Here is a 22,470-nt window from a genome sequence, read left to right as displayed (position 1 = left end):
CGTGTAGAAATTCGTTAGGAAGGTCCGTTGAAGTTCAAGGGAAACCATCTGGATCGTGAGATAGGGGGAATGACTTTATTATAATCTATGCTTGTAATTATGTAACCAGCTTGATATAAAACTGTAGAAGCCGTACTTTTGTTCCTGTCATCTCGTTTGTTAATCATACGTTATTTTGGGATTGATAACGAGGGATGTCAGAATTAGAATGACATTTAAAAAAACACAACGTGAGTCATAAGAAGTGCATGACAAACACAACCAGAAACAATACTAGCCGATCAAGGGCTGTTCTTAAATATGTAGTAAGAAACGATACGTGGGACATACGCCGGATGTGGCGACCTGATTGCCAAATGCCCGCTTTCCACGTCTGATAGACGACCCATGGTGCTACACTATGATACGGTTGACCTGGAACTGACACTAAAAAGGAAAAACGCGAGGCATCCTTACTGTGGAAGTAGAGTGCGATAACAGATAAAAGGTGATTTCAGCCCACTGATGCCAACATTGTCCTTCAACGTCTTCGTTAACGTATATTTGTTTTATTCCGGTTAAAATCGGAAGTTTGAACAATGGTGTGGTTTGTGAAAAATATAAGATGCTACTACAACACATCCACTCTAAAGCTTGTTTCTGCCTATTATAGTCGCTTTCTTCCGTTATCACCCTAATCATCATCTCAAGGACGTTCATAAAATGATGCATATAGATTTTATTTTCTATTCATGTCGATATCTTGACTCGTTTTGTGTCCAATCAACATTGTAAATAATAGCCATGTTTCTTAAATCGAATGGAACTTTGAAATTAAAGATATGATGATGCATTGTGGGGCATTAGTTGCCATTCATTCCCAACTAACTGTCTGTTTTAACGATATTTCATGCGATTCAAATGCAATGAACATATCGATCGGAACATTGAAAAGCCAGAAGAAGGGCAAAATTACAGTCAGTGTGTTTTGTAAAAGTTGATTTGATAGCCAAATACACCGAGATACGGGGAGAGAATCTACATTGAATTGAGGTAAAATCGATGAATTAGAGAAACGTTAACTACACTAGAATAATGATGATAAGTCATGTAAGACCAAACTTGTCACGGTACATTTCTAATTACGTTCAAGGTTATAGATGTATATCTGATAATAGACCATTAACAAGTTATACGATATAGAGGAGGTTTCTGTATCAAGGATTAGAGTAATTCCTGAAGTTCATCATTTGACATTGTAGATGAGTAATTATACAAGGAGGAGGAGGGGGGCTGTATGACAAATGAAATGAAATGAAATGGAGTTTAATGTCATACTGCTGTACTCCGAACTGGGCTAATGAAGACGGGCATACGCCATACACGTACGTAACTAACATACGAAAATTAAATGGTAGCTGGCTTTTTTTTCGCACGTATACAGTGAATGGCCATTTTGCTCAGTAATCCCAGCCAGAATTTGGCTATTTTTTTTAAAATTGCGTTAAAGTTTTAAATTTTTGTTTAGGACTGAAATAAATTAACTTTTAGTCAATACCCACGCTAAAAACATTAACATAATTGATTGTGTATATCTGAAATAGACACGACCGAAGCACAAAATAGTGCCAATATGCCGACGTCAAATCTAGAGTTGTAGATGATGTTATTTTTGTGAAAAATCATTGGAAGAAGCGATAAGACGTTCTGTACGGATTATACAGTCCTAAAGGCTGCAAGAGGGCTATTGTTTACAATGTAACATTGTGTCTTGTAATGTTGATAATGATCAATATGATGGTGTTTACATTTGTTTGTTGATGTGACCTCATGACCTGTGACGTTTAGATAACGTCATGTGGATATCATGGCTATTCACTGTGTCAGAGTCACTTCTCTGCAGGTAGATTGACGCCATACAGTGTGCTATGAGGGAAATTTTGCCCGTACAGCAGCACTACGGTCTACTCTTATATCGAATTCAAACTGTCAAGGTTCTTTTACATGCACGCCAATATGGAAACGGGACCTCGGTTTTTCGTCCCATCTGAACGACTAGACAGCTGTCCTTGCCATGCTCTCCTTCTTGCACCATTGACAATGCGAAACACGTCGGAAATTATTGTTTTGGAAAACACATATAATTTGGATGCAATCTATAATCATAGGTTGTGTAATTTAATGTAGAATCTCGAAACAGTATTATCTTTAATTCACTATTAATATATATTATATACGATTAATATAAATTACACAGACGTTCTATGTCACTGTTAAAATATAAAGGCATTACACAGCCCTGGATATATGATATTTTGGAACAGATTATCCAATCTTTCAAGTCACTATAAAGGCACTACATGTCTTCAAGTCTGTTATCTCCTAGAATAAATTCCGGTTTCCTCCCACTGCTAAAGACCCCTACGCGCAAGCGAATTATGTAAATAAAATTAAACCATATGTTAGTCCCGAAATGACCTAGTTTGTGTCGAGTGGACGTTAAACCCCATTTCTCTCTCTCTCCCTAGAATAAATTGATATAGATTATCCAGACTTTCTTGTCACTATAAAGACACTGGTATCCAGGTACAAATTTAGATATAATATTAAGACAATACCTGTCATTTCTTGTGGCTTATTTTTTCCTGACACTTTATAATAGTGTACAACAAGAACTCCCTCCAGATTTCACCCATTCTCACGATTTTATTTTTTTCTTTCTTTCAGAGGAACCGTTAAATATCGGTATAGAGGTAATACTGGCCAGTTTTGATAGTATATCTGAGGTTAACATGGTGAGTATACGATATATTATAATAATCTAAACATCATGGTTGTTCTTTATAACAATCGTTGTCTCCACATTAAGCATTGCAAAAAAAAAGAGAGAGAGAGAGATAGAGAGAGAGGGGGTAAACGTCCACTCGACACAAACTAAATCATTTCGGGACTAACATATGGTTCAATTTTATTTGCCATAATTTGCTTATGCTTAGGGATCTGTAGCAGTAGGGGGACACTGGAGGAACCTACGAGGCTTGACACGCGACCCTACTCTTTGTCACATACAAGCGGGTAATCCAAACCATGCCACTTTATTCAATGACAGACCCTCTGATCAGACGGTTAAACCATACGGCCACCAAACACCTCTTGTGTCAAGAAAGAATCTTGAATATTTAAAGGGCATGAGCACAGCTTGGCAAATTATTTTTGAAGTATCTACTAATGGATGAATGGTAAAGAAAGTGAACGGGGTGATGGGTGCAATGTTTCAGGTAAGAGGGTTGGGTTTGTCATTATTACTTGTGCCATTATAACCCCAATTCCTACTCGACGTATCACCATGTGCTGATAATCATGGTGGGCGGGCAGGGGGGGGGGGGAGTTATTACTTATGTGTGTCTTGTAATTATGCGTGTTGTGTATGTTGTCCATGGGTTTGTCGTCTGGGGATTTGTGTGTGGTAAAGTGTGGTTCTCTTGCACATAGTAATAAAATATTGCAAAATCCGTGGGATCATATTGTATTACAGATGCACTTTCTTTATTTTATTCCCCTTTTCGGTGGTGCAGGACAGAGGGCGTATGTCCGTCTTCATTAGCCCAGTCGGTGCAGAACAGCAGGACGTTAAACCCATGTCATTTCATTTCTTAATTTCAATGTTTAGTAAGTTTATAGTTTGATGAAAGCGGTTACAATCATGCAGTTTTCAGTGAGATTCAGGTTATTTATTATAATTTGTACACAGGATCCCTATTTTTTTTCCATCACGACGACTAGACACTCTTCCTTATCAGGACCTCCATCCAGCACCACTGACATGGGGAAGCCACACCGGAAAATCCCGAGCGAATCTGAGATCCCTCGGTTAGTGAGCCAGCGTCTTACCCACCGCGAAATATAAATTATGTGACCTGATATACCACGTCTCATGATGGAACCGTGTGGGGTTTTAATCTGAAAAACTCACAAACATGATGCGCCATAATTATGAAAGATTGTCTTTATAGATACAATGCTGCTTCAATGTTCGTCCAATTATTGGCAGTTCCTAGATAAATAATCTAGTCTACACTTTCACGTGATCAGAAACTATTCAGTATTTGATTTGACATTGTATTATGACGCACACGGATTAACAAAGATTAACAACGAGTAAAGGATTTCCAGATTAAATGTCAATAATTAGACATGGGCATGGAATTTCTGAAGACTATTGAATAAAACGGAATTTAACGCATATTTGTCTTTTATTTGGAACATTTTGTGCCTAGCATAATTGGGATAATTGTCTGTCTACTATTCTTCGAATTCCAACTGCCAATTGATCGTACACGTGCATGTATGCTAATGCTTATAGGATGCGTATATATGTCTCCTCGTACTGGCTATGCCCATATAGGCTAATATACCCCAGAGGCCAAGTAGAAATCAAAGTTGAAACATGCCGATGATTATTCCCCAGTCCAGATTCGTCGCGACATTCTAATGGCGAATCCACCTTCTTCAAAATCTTGGTTAAATGTCACTCCAGATTAATAACCCTGGATTTTGAAATATCTATAAAGTAACAGTGTATTTGTGGGTGATTCTGAGACACGGAAGCTGGAAACATTACTCAGTAATTAGAAAAATATGATTCGTTTAAAGCTAACATGGTTTTGTAATCACCATGGATGAAAGTCGAAAGACCAGTGGAACGATTTTATCAAGTCAAGGATCGGTAAGGAAAGGATAACATCAGTAGTTATCGACTTATGAAATAACATAGCAAACATTCGCTGTACGCTGGAGGGAACCTAAGTTGTGACGTATACCGTGTATGAGGCATGATATGCATATTGTTTTATAAGGATCCGAGTTCTCCCAGCTAACAATTGTTTTGCCGTAGTATATAAAATTCGAATTGACTTGCGTGATGTGTGTTTGGTTCGAATTGACATTTTGGGTTCGAATTGACTTGCGTGAGGTTTGTTGGGTTCGAATTGACTCGCGTGATGTTTGTAGAGGTCTAATTGACTTACGTGACGTTTGTTAGGTTCACATTTCAATCTGAGTGAATTCGTTATGACAAGCTTAAACATCCGGGGCGGGTCTGGCATGACATGTTATTGTGTTCTCATCAAGTCTATTCCCAAATCTCTTCTTTCAAACATTTCTGCGCATGTATGCTGTGGTTGACAACCGTAGGTGTGTGTTTAACTGACTATATTATAGACAGTAACATGAACATTTGGATGGTAAAGTCTTTTAGTGTAGATTGGTTTTCTTGGTTCTTCTCCGCCAGAATAATCTACAGTTGTATAAACGTGCGTCACCGAACTAAATCAGCTACTGGATTCGTCCAGTAAATCGTTCTTACGCTGCGTTTAACTTCTTGTTGGTATACTTCACATAATTTATATACCTGTAGGACAAGTTCATTATGTGTCGACTTTCAATTAACAATAACAAATATCACTTTCAAATGTCGATACAACTTCCTATCTGAATTCTGATTCCCAAATCTATCTCTCTCTCTCTCTCTCTCTCTCTCTCTCTCTGCATGTGGTATAACACTTCCTGTACTTTTACACTTCCAAGCTTGTATAAATTGATGTCGTGGGCGATGACAGCGAGAATCGAGAGACACAGAATTATTTCCAACTTCACATAACGTAACATAAATCCATTAATGCTCTTCGTTACTCACAAATAGCATAAATGTGACAGAGGAAAGCACCTAGATTTGATTTGATAGCTGCACATTATCTTTTAGTCTCGAATAACAACCTCCTCATTTCCATCGAATAAAGGTCCTGCCTGGTTTGCTACTTAGGTTTGAACGATGGTAATTTAAGGCTCTGTGCGCCCTTTGTATTTACGGGAAAATGTCACTTAATCTAAAATGAACCCAAATTGATTATTTAATATACGATCAAGAACACAAGATTAAATTCAAAATCCCACAAATGATGTGCAGAGATTTTAAGTAATGATCTTATGACATGTTATTATACGTTTTTGGAGCCACGGTGGCTAAGTGAGTAAGACGCTGGTTCGCTAGGCTGGGGGTGGTCGGTTCGCTCCAGGTGTTTGCCAAGAAAGTTCATTGGGATTTTTCCTGCACAGCTTCCTCTTGTCAGTGGTGCAGGACGGAGGGCCTGACACGGCTGCTGACTAGTCGTTCGAATGGTACGAAAAACCGAGGTCCCGTGTACACATCAGCATGCACGTAAAAGAACCCTTGGCGGTTGAAATTCAATATAAATGTAGACCGGACAAAATATCCCTCTTGGCACACTGCATGACATATGCACGTCTTCATTAGCCTGAACAGTACAGTAGAACATTTTAACCCCATTTCATTTCCTTTCGATATTACTAAATTCACATTTTGTTTACTCTCAATACAAGCACAACTCTTTAAGCTTTCTTTTTAAAATGTTGTCATGTTGAGAGAAGTCGATCTAAAATAACACAGGCGATAATATCAAACCAACAAAAACACAGAAAGCAAAGAAATACCGGCTCTTTAAGAAGTTTTGCTCCATTCATCACTGTCTACTCCTAACCCTGATATGCAGCCGTGTGACAGCCCAAGCGATGCACTTCACAGAAATAGTTTAACGAAAAAGGCAGTCAAGAAAGATTAAAAAGTTGAATTTCAATTGAAGAAGATAAAGATTCAGAGAAAAGTTATTTCCTTGCGATAATTGAATTCGTGTTTGTCTGAAGACTTTATGTTGTGAAAAGGAAGCGATTGAGCAATTAAATCGATGGTGAGAAATTGGTATAGACTTGACCCAATATGTTGCTAGAAGTATTTACTAACACTTCTATCTTGCGTTTCATTTAACCCTCACTTCATTTGTATGTGCAACTTTTATTGAAACGGACTGTGATTGAAAAGATATTACGTATGAATAATTGTTTTATTAAATTGTATTAGGTAATAAAATCGTTGTTTAAATATTGACTGTTGTTTTTTGTGATAATTTGAGATTGTTAAAGGGACTATCCCGATTTGAACAGAGTCTACAAAATAAAAGTCTGAGTACGTATGAAATTTAAACGCCAAAATATAGAGGAATGTTTTATATACCCCTTCTCAAAATTCTAGCTCAAAATATTGAGTCGTTTGGACGTGAACTTCCAAACTGCTTATCCGGACACGTAACCCTTTTAAGATTTCGGGTCAATTTTTCGACGGGTGACCTGATAATCGATTCCCGTTCCATTTGAGGTTTATACAGTAAATGACCCATGTGCTATACTTGGTAACGAAAGGTAAATTTCACCGACACATTATTTTTATAAAATAAAAGTCTTGGTTTTATCCAGACACCGCATAATACAGCTTGGGACGCTGGTTTCCATTTCCCGATGAAGATTGACGGGTTTAAGTTGTTTGAAAACGTATCACATATATTGAATTAGTTGCTCGGCCCTAAGGTAGAGGCTTTTATGGGATTTTAACCCAAAATTAAGCAGTTTTATTCTCCAAAATATATTCGGGATAGGCCCTTTAATAAAGCGATCTTTTATAAAGATTCTTCAATATTCAGAAACAAATAGACTAGTGGGAAGGCCGGGGAAGGTGTTCTGAAAGCGGGTGGTGGTCTTGGGGATGGTGGTGTTTTGAAAGTGTGTATCAGGGTTTGGGGTGATAATTGGTAGCGGCACGCGATTTGAGGACATTAAAGTGGATGAAGGAGGTGGGTATTGTAAAAGTGACTGTCGTGAAAGTGAGTCAGTGTTAAGAAATTGGGGCAATGAGGTGTTGTCGCAGTGGCTTGAGGCGGGGGGGGGGGGTGCGCAAGTGGGGTGAGTGAGAGCATTATGAACGTGGGCTGGGGTGTTGTGGAAGTGGATGAAGATATAAGTTGTGAAAGGGGATGGGAGAATTAAAGGATATTAGTTATTTGCTTCTAATATAAATTTTAAAAATATTTGAGAGATAATTCAATGGGCTGGTTATTCTTGTGAATACGTATAACATCAGTTAAACGTACTGTGATCACAGAACTCATCCCCAATGGTATCAATGTTGATAATAATAATACGACCAGGCTTCAGTATTCACCGCTGAAGTGGTTTTTTCAACAAAGTAATAATAACTCTCATTCCCATGTCTTAGATCTTTAACATTTGAATTTGAATATTAACACTATCTAGCTCCTTCACGTCCACTTCTCTCGACAGTGGATTGTACCATATATTTTATTTTTGACCAAAGCGGTGGAACGGAATGGAATTTAAAGTGTTTTCAACCAGACATCATGGCCGTTTGAGACCAATTTATGATTATGTCTATTTACCATGGTCATATGATCAATGAAATGTTCGACCTTTTGCTCTTTGAAGTGAAACTGTTATGGTTCTTGCACTGGCAGTTTTTATCTCTTCAAGACTCATTGTCCTGTAGCCCGTGCGCGCAATCATTTGACAAGTGGACATCGGACTAAAATCCTGGTTCAATTTAGCTATAAGAAGTGAATAATGTGTCTCCACACCTAAAATATGATCAGTGTATTAGCTGACGATTGTTCTTCGTGGTAACATTCCTTATTCCTCCTTACTTTTATTATTCCTAATCTACAAGGTAGCGTCAACAATTATAGTAGCCTCCCTATTAATAGCTAACAATTGTCCTTTGTGGTAACATTCCTTATCCTTCCTTACTTTTATTATTCCTAATCTACAAGTTAACGTACCTATCACTACTTATCAGTAATTAAGGTAGTCTCCCTATTAATCCTTATCTACAAGGTACATTCTCTATTAATCCTTGTCCCCAAGGTAGCGTCGCTATTTCTCCTGATCAACCAGGTATATGTCTTCTTACTCCTTATCGACAATGTAAATAACTTATTATAGATAGATTCCTTATTAGGCGATTAACAACGCCATCAAAGTATTAATGAGAAAATGAGAATAATAATTATATAATATGTTGTTCACTTCGAATTCATATTGACCTTGAGGAGAAGAGTCAAAATTGGCTATAGATTGGTTATTCGCTTGTAGTGATTATTTTTGCAAGAAATTAAGCTGTAGTTATGTTACCATATTTACATGTACAATTACTAACTTCAGTTCAAATCAGTACATCTTGGTATTATTTTAATATCCTCGGATCAATATTTCTTCAAAGAAAAGAAAAGAAACAAGTTGTGTCAGCTATCATTTATTATCCAAGGTAACCGTTGACATTTGTGTACATAAATAGCACAGGACGCGGTATTATTGACTTTATGTTTCACAGACAGCAGAAAGCATGGTAAATAATCATATCTAAATGGTGGAAATATCCTTCCCACCAATTCATCTTTTACCGTTTGAAGACTGCTGTGATATCAGATAGTAACATCTTGGGATTAGATTATATATCCGTATATTTAATTCATTTATTTAAAGGGGCATATCTCTATAATATGTAATATTTTGATGGGATTTATGCGTATAATATTTTAAAGGAGTGTATGTCTATATTAAGTGATGAGGTATATCCATTTTATATGTAACATTTTAAAGAGGTAATACGTAATGTGGTATATGTGTATAATATGTAATGTGGTATATCTGTATAATTTGTAATATTGTAATGGGGTATATTTGTATAACATGTACTATATTAATGGGGTATTTAGTATATAATATGTAATATTTTAAAGGAATATAAATGTATAATATGTAATATTTTAAAGGAGTATATCTGTATAATATGTAATATTTTAAAGGGGTATACGTGTATAAAATGTAATGAGGTAATGTTATAATATGTTATATGTAATGTGGTGTATGTGTATAATATGTAATATTTTAAAGGGATATCTGTGTATAATATGTAATATTTATTTGAATATATGTGTATAATATGTAATATTTTAAAGGGATATCTGTGTATAATATGTAATATTTATTTGAATATATGTGTATAATATGTAATATTTAGTAGAATATATGTGTATAATATGTAATGGGGTATACCTATATAAAATAAAATATTTGAATATACTATTTAATGATCTGTAAAGGGTACATGGGGTTTAACGTCCACTCGACACAAACTAGGTCATTTCGAGGACTAACATAATGGTTAAATACTATTCCAATAATTCGCTTGCGCGTAGGGGTCTTTAGCAGTGGGAAACCAGAGGACAGGCGACCCTACTCCTTGTCACGTACAACCAGAGAATCGAAACCACGCCAGTAACGTTGACTCAATGATAGACCTTATGATACAGCGTGCACGTGCTAAATATTCGGCTATCTACCCCATCCCACCCCATGTTTAAAGGGACCATGCCATTTTAACAGAGTCTCAAAAATAAAACCTGAGCATGTATGACATGTATTTAGCTTGTCTCAAAATTTCAGCTCAAAATATTGAGTCGTTTGGACGTGAACGCCAAAACCGCTTGGAACACCGGTCTTCATTTCCAGACGAAGACTGACGGGTTTAAGTTGTTTCAAATCGTATATTGAGGTAGTTGCTCGGCCCTAAGGTAGATGTTTTTAAGGGCTTTTCACACAAAGTTAAGCAGTTTTATTCTCCAAAATATAATCGAGATTGGCCCCTTAATATGTAATATTTCATGGGGTATGTGTGTATAATATGTAATATTTCATGGGGTATGTGTGTATAATATGTAATATTTATTGGAGTATATCTGTAAAATATTTAAAATTTAATGGAGTGCACGTAAAAGACCCCTGGGCAGTTGGAATTTGATGAAGAGTAGACATAAACGCCTTTGTCCGGGCAAACGCCCATCGTTGCACATTGCTTAGTGTTTATCCGCCTTCATTAGGCCGTTGGTGCAGGATAGTAGGACGTACGTTAAGTTAAATTATATTTTATTTTATTTCATTTCAACGATTTACAGGTTTTTTTCATTTTGATTTCAACTGTCTGGCTAACTAATACTATTCAATATATTATATTTCTAGGACTACACAATTACCATGTATTTAAACCAATACTGGCGGGACGATCGTCTAGAGTTCTCTAAAAATAGCAACGAAAGTATGACCTTGACCGGAGAATTCGCAGAGAGAATTTGGGTTCCTGATACTTTCTTAGCCAATGACAAGAACTCTTATCTTCATGACGTCACAGAGAAAAATCAAATGATTCGGATATATGGTAATGGGTCCATAGTATATGGAATGAGGTAAGGTTTGGCGGTGTTTTTGGAAGCTTTTCGTCCCATACTTTATCTTAGACGGATATATAAGTAGTATAACTTCGAAACTGGAAGTGGTAGTTTATCGGCTATGTCACTCCCCGATCCGAGCTACCCCTATACATCCCTGGTGTAGCCGCCAACCCTGAACAGACAGACAGACAAACAAACGACAGTCATAAATACCAGTATAGATTGCCCACCTTGGTTGCACATGGGAGAGAATGTTATGGAAATCAACCATGCCACGTTTTACCACACACCAATCTGCACAAAGATAACTCTTTACTTCGAGAATAGCTCTCTGCCATGGATGACAGCCATGTCAAAAAATTAGTATACGCTTTTGTAATGCGGTTCTACTCCGTTTCAAACCTGTCATACATACAAAGTCTAATTAAACCTATTCAATTTTATTAGGAGTAAGGGGGATAAATACTTCTTTAAATTCGCGAACTATACTTAATGTTTTCGAATAAAATCGTCGATTTAGAAATTAAAAAGTCGGTCAACTATCTTCGTGTCTGTTTGCAAGCGGTGCTAATATTAGATAGACAGCGTAAGTTTGGTATGATGCTGTAAGTAACCATAGAAGCAGATATGTATCGATGATTATTGTTTGTTTTTAGGTTTACGACAACGTTAGCTTGTATGATGGATCTGCATAATTACCCTTTAGATGAACAAGAATGTACAGTAGAAATAGAAAGTTGTAAGTATTGAATTTCTTTATGTTAAAATTAAAATATTATGACCAGTTATAACAACCAGTCAGATTTAGATAGTAATTAATGTGCTACGGTTAATGTCAATCAGGGTAGAAGCTATTAGACGTATGTAATCCATTAATATGTTTTGATGACAACACTCGAGCTTATTCATTAATAAATAGTTAGAATAGAAAATAAAGGCCAATGTACATATCACATCTGTCCATTATACCATATGTATTGTATTGGACGTTAAATCTGTAATAAACAACATCGACAGGCAAGTCATTAGGTCACCCGACTTAGTAGCAGCTAGGTCGGTCATCCACTGTGGTGTACCTTGGGCAACTACAAATTAGTGCTTAGTTATCATTCCGAGTTGAAATCTTAAACGAACATTAGAAGTATTAAATGTTATAGAAGATTTCGCCTTGATTGGTTGTCATTCTGAGCTGCCATTCTTAAAATCCTTAATTTAGTAGCCCAACGCGTCAGGGGCAGCTCCTTGATTTGCATTACAGACAAGACTGGAAATTTACTTGTGTTTAAGTCATGTGTTTATTAGTCCATCAGCCAATCAGCTTAATTAACTCATGCTGCCAAACTTGTTCGTCCTTTATCTATCCCGCGAAACATTTTGTTTTTGGTCGTCAAAACCATTTTTATAGTTTTAGTCAATTCTTTAATATGATATAGCAGATGGTTTGTTAAAGATACATTATGGGAGATTAGATAACGAATCGGCAGTTCTCACTATAATAGTTAAAAACTAGATAATGTAAAGGGAATTTGCTGAAAATTTCAGTCAAATTGATCTACTCTGAACCGAAATTTTAGCGAACAGCAAATCGGAACTTAATGCAATAAACATCACAAGCTAGCGATGACATCAAAAGTTGATCATGGTCTTAACAAGTTAATTAATGTCTAATTAATAATTTAGATAACATTTCAGACGTAAAGAAAGACCTGCAATAGGCAGATTTAACTCTTGCATAATGTCTGTTTTATATGCAGCATGGTCTTACCCAAGGGACAGTAAAATCTAATTCATATTACATATTTGATTAGTCTGCATGTTTCTGCATGTTTCGTAAATAATTAGATCTAACATACGGTTGTTTGCCTGTGCTATTTGTTCGTAGCTGTTTACAATAGACAACGAAGAATACTATACACACATACAACTTGTTAGATTTGTTAGGTTAAAAGTAAAAAATGGGTCTGGTAAGATATGAAATACAAAAAATAAATGAATTGAAAAACACCTGAATATAAACACAGTAGCCACTGTGGATAAACTGACGTAAAACTAAGTAACCACTGTGGATAAACTGACTTAAAACCAAGTAACCCGCTGTGGATAAACTGACTTAAAACCAAGTAACCACTGTGGATAAACTGACTTGAAACCAAGTAACCACTGTGGACAAACTGACTTAAAACTAACTAACCACTGTGGATAAACTGACTTGAAACTAAATAACCACTGTGGATAAACTGACTTGAAACCAAGTAACCCGTCGTGAATAAAGTGACTTAAAACTAAGTAACCACTGTGGATTAACTGACTGAAAACCAAATAACCACTGTGAATAAACTGAATTAAAACTAAATAACCACTGAATGAAATTATGGTTTATTTGTAATTACATCATAAAATAATTATTTAGATGTGTTTATAGGAAACGGTTGAATGCTCTATTCTAGGGTTTGTTTTCGCTCTTTAAGAAAGGGTTGGAATCTCTGAGGTAGGAACTATTTGGATCTTTCTTTAAGTGGTCGTTGCGGTATTCTATTTAATGAGTCAATTTGGAATATTTGTTCACATGTGTATAGGTAGTTATCTTTTATTGCATGGCGTATACTTGTCATCACTAGCGCAATAAGCACCCGTTTTAAGTAGAATGCAAGAGTCCACTAGAATAGCCCAGTAGCAAAAATACAAACTAAATTAGGAGTGACTACATTCCTTGTCCTATCAAAGTTGCTAAGAAAGGTTTGCTGGTTGCTGAGAAAGGCACGCTAGTACTTACGAGGTGCGCTAGTTTCCCTTATTCAGTCGGACGCCTGCCGAAAAAAAACAAAGAATTACTTCAATATATTCCTTAGGTGACCTTATTTGGTAATTCTGTAGATTCTGTGTTATTAATGCGTCTGATTTCACGAGCTGAGACAAATTCCCACATAAAAAAATCCTATTAAAGACTCCATAAAGAATGGATTTCATTGTCTTTTGTCGCTGAAAGGTGACCGAACTTAATCGATACTACAATGAAAGGTTTCTAAAAAGTAATTCTACATAAAGATTGTAAAAGACTGGCGATATAAATAGGATGATAGACCGTTCTTAAATTGATGAACAAAATGTCCTTCAAATAAACCAACTGGTAGGAGGTTACTCAAAATAATGTATTACAGCTTTTGATGTTGGAGTTTTTTGGTTTGTTTGTTTTTGTTTTTTTAAGGGGGTGGTGGGTATGAACAATACTTTTATTTGAACTAACCTTGTTTGTTTCCCACGACATGGGGTTTAACGTCGTACTTTATTGCAATAACTAAATTGCGAAGAGCTCAAATTTGTGTTATTGTTTTAGTGCTCAGCCAATCAACAATTGGTATTCTCAAAATATTTTAGGGCCCTTGTTCTTTATCTTAAAATACCAAGAAGAGAGAGAGGGGGCGGATAGAGAGAGAGAGAGAGAGAGAGAGGGGGGCATTTTCTGACTAACATATGGTTCAATTTTAGTTCATTAATCCGCTTGCAGAAAGTATAATTCCTATGCTCTTTATTTATAATATTAAATTGCACAATCCATATAAAAATAAAAGTCGTGTTTTACTCCTCACGCGAAAATTTGTCTACAGATAACGTTATGTAAATGGAAAGATCAATGCAGTGTGAATAGAAAGGCAATGACAAGACCTGCCTAGAATTAATAGAATGACAAGACCTACCTAGAGAGTGAATATAATGTCAAGAGTTACCTAGATTTAATAAACGCCAAGACCTACCTAGAGTGAATATATTGACATGACCTACCTATAGTGAATATGACAAGACCTACCCAGAGAGAATATAATGACCAGACCTACCTAGAGATAATAGAATGACAAGACCTGTCTAGAGTTAACAGAATGACAAGACCTGTCTAAAGATAATAGAATGACAAGATCTGTCTAGAGTTCATAGAATGGCAAGACCTACCTAGAATGAGTATGATGGCCAGACCTACCTAGAGTTAACAGAATGACAAGACATGTCTAAAGATAATAGAATGACAAGACCTATCTAGAGGTAATAAAAAGATGAGACCTACCCAGAGTTAACAGATTAACAAGACCTACCTAGAGTTAATAGAATGACAAGGCCTATCTAGAGTTAATAGAACGGTCATACCTTCCTAGAATTAATATAATGACAAGACTGTTCTAGAGTTAATAGAATGACAGGAACGTTCTAGGGTTCATAGAATGACAAGACCTACCTAGAGATAATAGAATGATATGGCCGATCTAGAGTTAATCGAATGACAAGACATTTCTAAAATGACTAGACTGGCAAGAGTGACCTAGAGTGTTTAGAATGGCAAGACCGATCATGAGTTCAAATTATGGCGATACCTATCTAGAGTTAATAGAATGGCAAGATCGATCTACAGTTAATATATTGACAAGACTGCTCTAGTGTGAATATAATTCTAGAGGGTACAGATCGACAAGACTGATGTAGAGTTATAGAGTTAACAGAGTGGCAAGACCGATATAAAGGACAAGCGCCATTAAAGTGAATAGAATGAAGATAAAAAAAGTGACATTTAAAGATTTGTGATCAATAACTAAGAATGAGATTCAGTTCCGTTCAACAAACTACAATAAATGCGAGAGCCAATATCAACATCAAAGGCCAACTAAAACGGTCACATTTTCATTGAAGAAAGAAATGTTTAATCCGACACAATAATTGAATCATGATTTAGCTGATCACGACTAGAGGTCTGTAGACCGAATGCATCTGTGTTACCACCACGCTACCTACTTACTATATAGCAACACATGGTCTTACTACAACCATATTGCCATACACTGTTGTTTTGAATGTCTGTGATTTTCAGTAATGTCTTAAAGTTACAATTTCACATTTTTAAGTTACATTTTTAAAATGTATTAAAATAAAGCCCTAAAATAGATGGTATTTATAAACAGTCCTACCTTGTTAAAGAATAATCCTATTAATCCTATAATTTACTATTGCCAGTTGAGAAATTGGCAAAGATATCATTTTCCACTTCAAATTCAAACTTTTGAAGATAGCTATTCCATGGCGGGGAATAGGAAAACAAGGGAGGTAATTGTGTTATTATTTCCAGTGTGAAGATTTTTAAGTGTGAGAAAGATAACCTATGATCGTATAATAGTGAGTTGACAACCTATTGAGCAAAAGACATATAAATATTATGTATTGACTTTCTTAGAAAATATGAAATTGTAATTTTAAGGTAATGATGCATGCATTGCATTTTTGGGGGAAAATTTCAAATTCTTCACTACTTAATTTACGCTAATATTTACTCAATTTGAGTATTTAACATTTAATTAAACATAATCAAAATAACAACGCTCGATAATCTCCCAGCTTGGATTCATTCAGATATGAAATAGGCCTATCAATTTGGTTCACGGCAAATAAAGATGACAGTCGTCTTTTTACATAAGGAGTAACATAGAACGATAAAATTGTCAGTTTGGTATAAATTTGTAAATACTGAACGGAATTGAAACATTTTTTGATTTTTATTTTGAATTTGACTTTTGATATTTAAAAATATTACCTTAGTGGAAGTCGAACTTTAGATAATTTATCAAAAAAAAGGCAACAGGGTTATATCTAAAATATAAGAAATTCACTAAATGTGGTTCTTTTGTACAAACATATTTTTTGATATTGTTTTGATTTTATCTAACTGTCGGGCTTTTATGCTGTCTGTCAAATGAATGACACGAGAGTAAGAATCGTCCGTAAAAATATCTCTGGGGTATGGAATTGTGAAAAACAAAGCATCTGTAGTCATGATTGAAGATCGAGATAGCGATATAAACTTTCTATGAATATCGGTCTTTGACCAGGATTTGTTGAGACCCAAGCAGGTGTCTTTGACTTGAAGTTATCGTCAATTATTCATTATTTATCAGTCTATGTTACATTTATAGAATTGAAACAAGTTACTCGTAATACTTCTAGAAACGCTTTAATTTCCCCTAATCAACGCCCATATTAAATTTATTCTATAGATTGTCATATTAGGATAATGTAGATATTTTTTGCGTTTTCTCTGTTCAGACGAGACAGGAAATCGAAACCCAGAATAAGTTAAATATAGAATAAACGATCATATGATATGACGATATAAGAAATCGGGGTTAACAACGTAACATTGTACTATAATAGAACGAACGCTATTACTGCCAGCAGAACACCATTACCGACAATATAACGCTATTACTGACAGTAGAACACCATTACTGGCGGTAGAAAGAAATGAAATGAAATGGGGTTTAACGTCCTACTGTTCTGCTCCTAAACTGGGCAAATGAAGACGGGGGCGGTAGAACACCATTACTGAAGGTAGAACACGAGGAAAGAACTTACATAGGCTTTGCCTGTTGTCCAATCCTTTTCAAATGAATAAATCTTTTTAAACTAAACTAAGAACACCCCCACTGACAGTAGAACACCGTCGCCGACATTAAAATACCGTCATTAGCAGTAGAACGCCATCACAACAAAATACAACATGGTATTTATTTTCGTCTGTGAAGTAAAGATATAGGAAGCATTGCTTTCATTCATGAATTGCAACACCATTGCGTCATTGCACCAAAAAAAAACCATAATAAATGCTGAATAGTACTGATTGTAAATGACATACATTTTGTATTGATCAACCATTCAGGGTACAAAACACCAGCCAACTTTCCCTTGATGTTGTAAATGAGTACAATTATGTTACACCCAATCAATCAAAGCCTTGACTTTTTGTGACATTTGATGCCCGGAACGTGCTCATAACTCTCCCGGGAGAGATTCAGAGATTTGGGGGAATATATAGTTTCTATGAAACGTTTCAAATCAAACAATTACCGATGTTAAGCAATCGGTAACTTTGAAAGGAAAAGAGTAAAATCTAGGATTCTGTAAAACCGGTATGTCATAGATAGAGCTTATAGCGAACACAAATAGTTTTATGCCAAGTGCCAATGATCTGTCTGTAAGCTTACGAATCGCCCGCAACTATATTTAAAGTACGTTTCTCCAATTTCAATTCTTATCTGAGGCTCCTAAAATATGTGTATGATCTTAATTCAGTGGAAACTCATAATGAGACTATAAACAAATCTGATTGAGTGTGTTGTGGTGGTTTTTAATTTTAATGACATAAATAAAACCCGTTGTGGCAATCTATATACACAGCCTTGCTAGGTTGATGTTTGAAAATTCCAAGTTGCGTGTGAGTTAGGACTTGATATTATGACCTGATTGAAATTGGTTTAAACTCTGGCTTAGTTTCTAATTTTCTTTTTTAAGTTCATTTTCAACGTAACCTTGTTCTTTGTCTTTGTTAAAATATGGAATATCAATAGGTTCCCTCTTTTGAAATATTAAATGTTTCACAAGGTACTCATTGAACTATGTTGTCTAAAAGTGGCATGTAAATTATTTATCCATTAGGAAATGGTCTTTAATTTGCTTATGGGGACACTTGGGTATTGTTTTCGGTATCGCATGGGTGGTTCAGGTACGTAGACATGGCTATCAAGTCACACTTGTCCCAGTCTGTGTCATAGCGATAATGCGAAAGCCTTCATTTAACTCTGTGTAAGATGACTGATCTCTAAGTGCACGTGCAGCATAGGTTTATGTGTGACATCACATCATAACACCAGCGTTGTTGACATCTGACGTTGTGGCACAAAATAATCGGGTATAATTGGTAAGAGAACGAAATTGGCCATATCTCTCAAATATAGCGGGAGCCGCGGTTGCTCAGTGAGTAAGACGTTTGCTCGCTAACCTAGGATTCCCGTGTTCGATCCCGGTGTTGGTCGATAGATTTCATCTCGATTTTCCGGCATGGTTTCCCATTGTGCAGGATGGAGGGCCTGGAAAGGGACAGCGTATAATTGTTCTGATGGTGCGAAAACCGAGGTCCCGTGTACACAATGGCATGCATGTTAAAGAGCCCTTGACGGTTTGGATTCGAAATAAGAGTAGTGCAGCTACTGCGTAGTGTATGACCATCCTCATTAGCCCAGTTGGAGCAGAACAGTAGGACGTTAAACACCATTTCATTTCATGTAAATCTCATTTGATATACACATACATTATACATACTCTTCAATATTTCAGATGGTTACACAACAGATGACTTGGTGCTGCAGTGGCTACAAGATAAAGCTGTATCGGGTGTGGATCAGTTAGAATTACCACAGTTTTCTATTGTTAATTATCATGCAGGACACTGGATAGAGAAATTATTAACAGGTAAGACGTCACACAGCCTTGACTATCGTTATCCCCAAATGGTGGATGCCAGGGACATATATAGAGAGGGAAATCCGCGGTTGCTCATTGAGTAAGCCGTTGGTTTGCCGACCTAGAGGTCCCCTGTTCGAACCCGGTGTTGGTCGAGAAAGTTCATCTGTATTTTCCGGCATAGTTCCACTTGCCAGTGGTTTACAACGGAGGGTCTGGTAGGTGACAGCTGTCTAGTCGTTCTGATGGCACAAAAAAACCGAGGTCCCGTGTATACATTGGCGTGCAAGTAAAAGATCCATTGGCAGTGAGAATTCTATATAAAAGTAGGCTGTAGTGCCGCCGTTCGGGCATGATTTCCCGGATAGCCCATCTTCTTTTGCCCAGTCAGGGCAGAACAGGAAAGCGTTAAACCCCATTTCATTTCATACATAGGGAGTGCGCTTAGGGAGCTTTTGCCTAGATAGCGACACTGTGGCCTAACTTAATTTCAGGGGCTCTTTAATGATATACTGGATAGAGCCCACGTTTTTCTTTGTCCCATGTACAGGACTAGAATCGTTTAATTGCGAGACCTACCGTTCTGCACCACCACCAAGAGAAAACCAGTCCGCAATGTTCTCAAGCTGCGCCATACTCACAAGTCACTGTGGCTTCTGGGAAGAGACAACCAAGTCGGACATTGAGCAATCAAGTTTATGTTATTTCGTTTTGTCTTTAACTTATGAACCTCTGACGTAATGATAGATGCTGATCACCTTAAAATGGTTTCCACGCAACCTTGTCTGTTTCCATAGAAATTGATATTGACAATAAAATTACAAGAAATTCATAAAACAACGAAAATTGATATTTCAACAAAGACGTTTTGTTGACATGAAGTGGCTCTAAACATGCAATTTTAATGACAGAAGAAATAAAAGATTTCAGACAAACGAAATTTATACAAGTCGGACTCGGGTATAATTTGATATAAACATTGGTTTTATCAATTTCTTTTATTTAAATTGTCTGTCGTAATATTGGCTTATTCATGCCTGGTAAGAATTGAAAAGGAAACTAATTTGAAGAAGCGTGAGTTTGGAACTCTGATATCATCTTACAGGACCTTTCTGTCTAACGCTTACAGAATTCCCAGATGTGTCTCACCCCATGGCCTTTTAATGTCCGCCTACATCATAGAAACTTTACTATATATCCATGGTAACACTGATTCCATGAAATTTCTTACTGAATTCCATCAATATCGGCAAATGTTATTTGCCTTCATTTTTTTTGTCCGAGGGATTGTTAATCCCTTTGCAGTCTAAAATAGCCGAATTTCGTTCAGTATTTACAAAGAACAGATGATTGTAAAATTATGTTAAATAATCAATTTTAGTGCATTCTAGCGAGTATTCAACAGTGGGGAAAATGTGATATTTTCCGAAAAATGCAAATTACAAGGAGAGCTTTTAATTTTCGCTTGAATAGACTGAAGCTTTATTAAATCTCATTAGACATTAAATCTCATTCCATCCAATACTAGTATAAAATGGCACGTCTCTCGGATAGTTGTTGTTTATTACAAATTTAACGTACAATACATTATGCATGATATTATATTAGGATTTTTTACATATGAAAGAATAATAAAAATTGGTAATATTTTAAAAAAATAACGTTCTTACGGCTATTTCCAATTAAAATCTGTTTGTGAGTTCCATAAGGTTAAACATTTATATACCTTTAAAACAGTTCACCAGTTTTACGTTTAAGCAGTCTGTTGTCTATTAAAAGGTTGTTTTTTTTTCTTGTGGATGTCTCTCCCCAGATAAAAGTTACTTGAAAAGGGAAAGTAAAACCAGCAGCAACACAGAACAGAACAATTTAAACATTTATAAGAATAATCTCCCTGATAGATGATGTTTTATAGTACCAAATTTTAGTTATTTTAGGATAACATTACATATAGTGTATTAATTTAAATACCTCGGAATATTCATTCATTGGTATTTTAAAGTGAAGAAATTTCTGAAACTAAATTTTAGTTAATCTTTAAGTGACATTTCGTAACTGGATAGAGTAATATAAACTATATCACATATCACTAAACTACTTATTTATTTGAGCGATACTCTTCAAAACGTCGCCCAAATTAAATAAGTCATTGTTTTTCCATATGTATGCGTTATAGTTTATTGTAAATTTGAGTTATTTTAGAATAACACTATATATAGTGTATTAATTTAAATACCTCGGAATTATTCATTCATTGGTGTTTTATAGTGAGGAAAATTTCTGGAACCAAATTTTAGTTATTTTAGAACAACATTACTTGGAGTTTTAATTTAAATACCTCGGGATATATCGTTTTTCAATCACCCCGTGCTGGATTGTATCGCTATATCTGACCGACAAGTCTAGCAATTACTATCAACTCTATAATATCATTGGAGAAAATGAAATATAGCACGATCGCCTGAACTTATTCATTCGTTTTTATTTGAAAAAATAAGATTTTATGAAAAGACGCCGGAATGATTAAAATTCATACCATGATTATTACCCGTTTGCGTGACCTATAACGCACTTTGATAATAAATCTTTTCTTTCGTCCAATATAATCTCCTTTATTTGATATGCTTTGGGGCTGCATTTAAAATAACTGGCTTCTTTCAAACAGAAATATGTCTTGGTACACGACATTCTGAGAAAATGGGTTAATATGTGATTAGATTGTGTTCGGTGGTCTTTTATTTGAAGAAATAGATTTAGCCTACATATTAATATTTCCATTTAGTGTCCTAAATATAGCATCTTATGCCAACTATATACACTCAGTCCTTAGGTGTCAAAGCCGCGTGTTTCTATCATAGTCTCGATCGTCACACAAAAACCTACTATTAGACTTGTAGTTAAAATATCAACCTTTGATGCCATTGGACGCCTACGATTTTAAATAGATTAAAACGGTTGGGCCAACTAATGATTTAGTTTAAAAATGGAGAAAAGAGGTTAAGACTCGAATGACTAGTACAGTAGTTACGATATTGTCAAAACTACAACCATTGATAACCTTGCTCAAAATAAA

General features: G+C 35.8%; 1 protein-coding gene across 1 annotated transcript in view; it reads left to right on the top strand.

Moving 5' to 3' along the window:
• The window catches only part of LOC126830560 (gamma-aminobutyric acid receptor subunit beta), a 78,218-nt gene that overhangs the window by 37,573 nt on the left and 18,175 nt on the right, over positions 1-22,470 (top strand). The window contains exons 3-6 of the mRNA XM_050560959.2: positions 2,707-2,774; positions 10,918-11,141; positions 11,783-11,865; positions 19,272-19,406. Of these exons, the coding sequence (XP_050416916.2) occupies positions 2,707-2,774; positions 10,918-11,141; positions 11,783-11,865; positions 19,272-19,406 (510 nt within the window). The remainder of the gene's footprint in view (positions 1-2,706; positions 2,775-10,917; positions 11,142-11,782; positions 11,866-19,271; positions 19,407-22,470) is intronic.

This window comes from Patella vulgata, chromosome 8, assembly GCF_932274485.2.
Source record: "Patella vulgata chromosome 8, xgPatVulg1.2, whole genome shotgun sequence".
Classification (NCBI taxonomy): Eukaryota; Metazoa; Mollusca; class Gastropoda; family Patellidae; genus Patella; species Patella vulgata.
The sequence above is the reverse complement of the archived record's forward strand: the minus strand, read 5'-3'. Positions and strand labels throughout refer to the sequence as shown.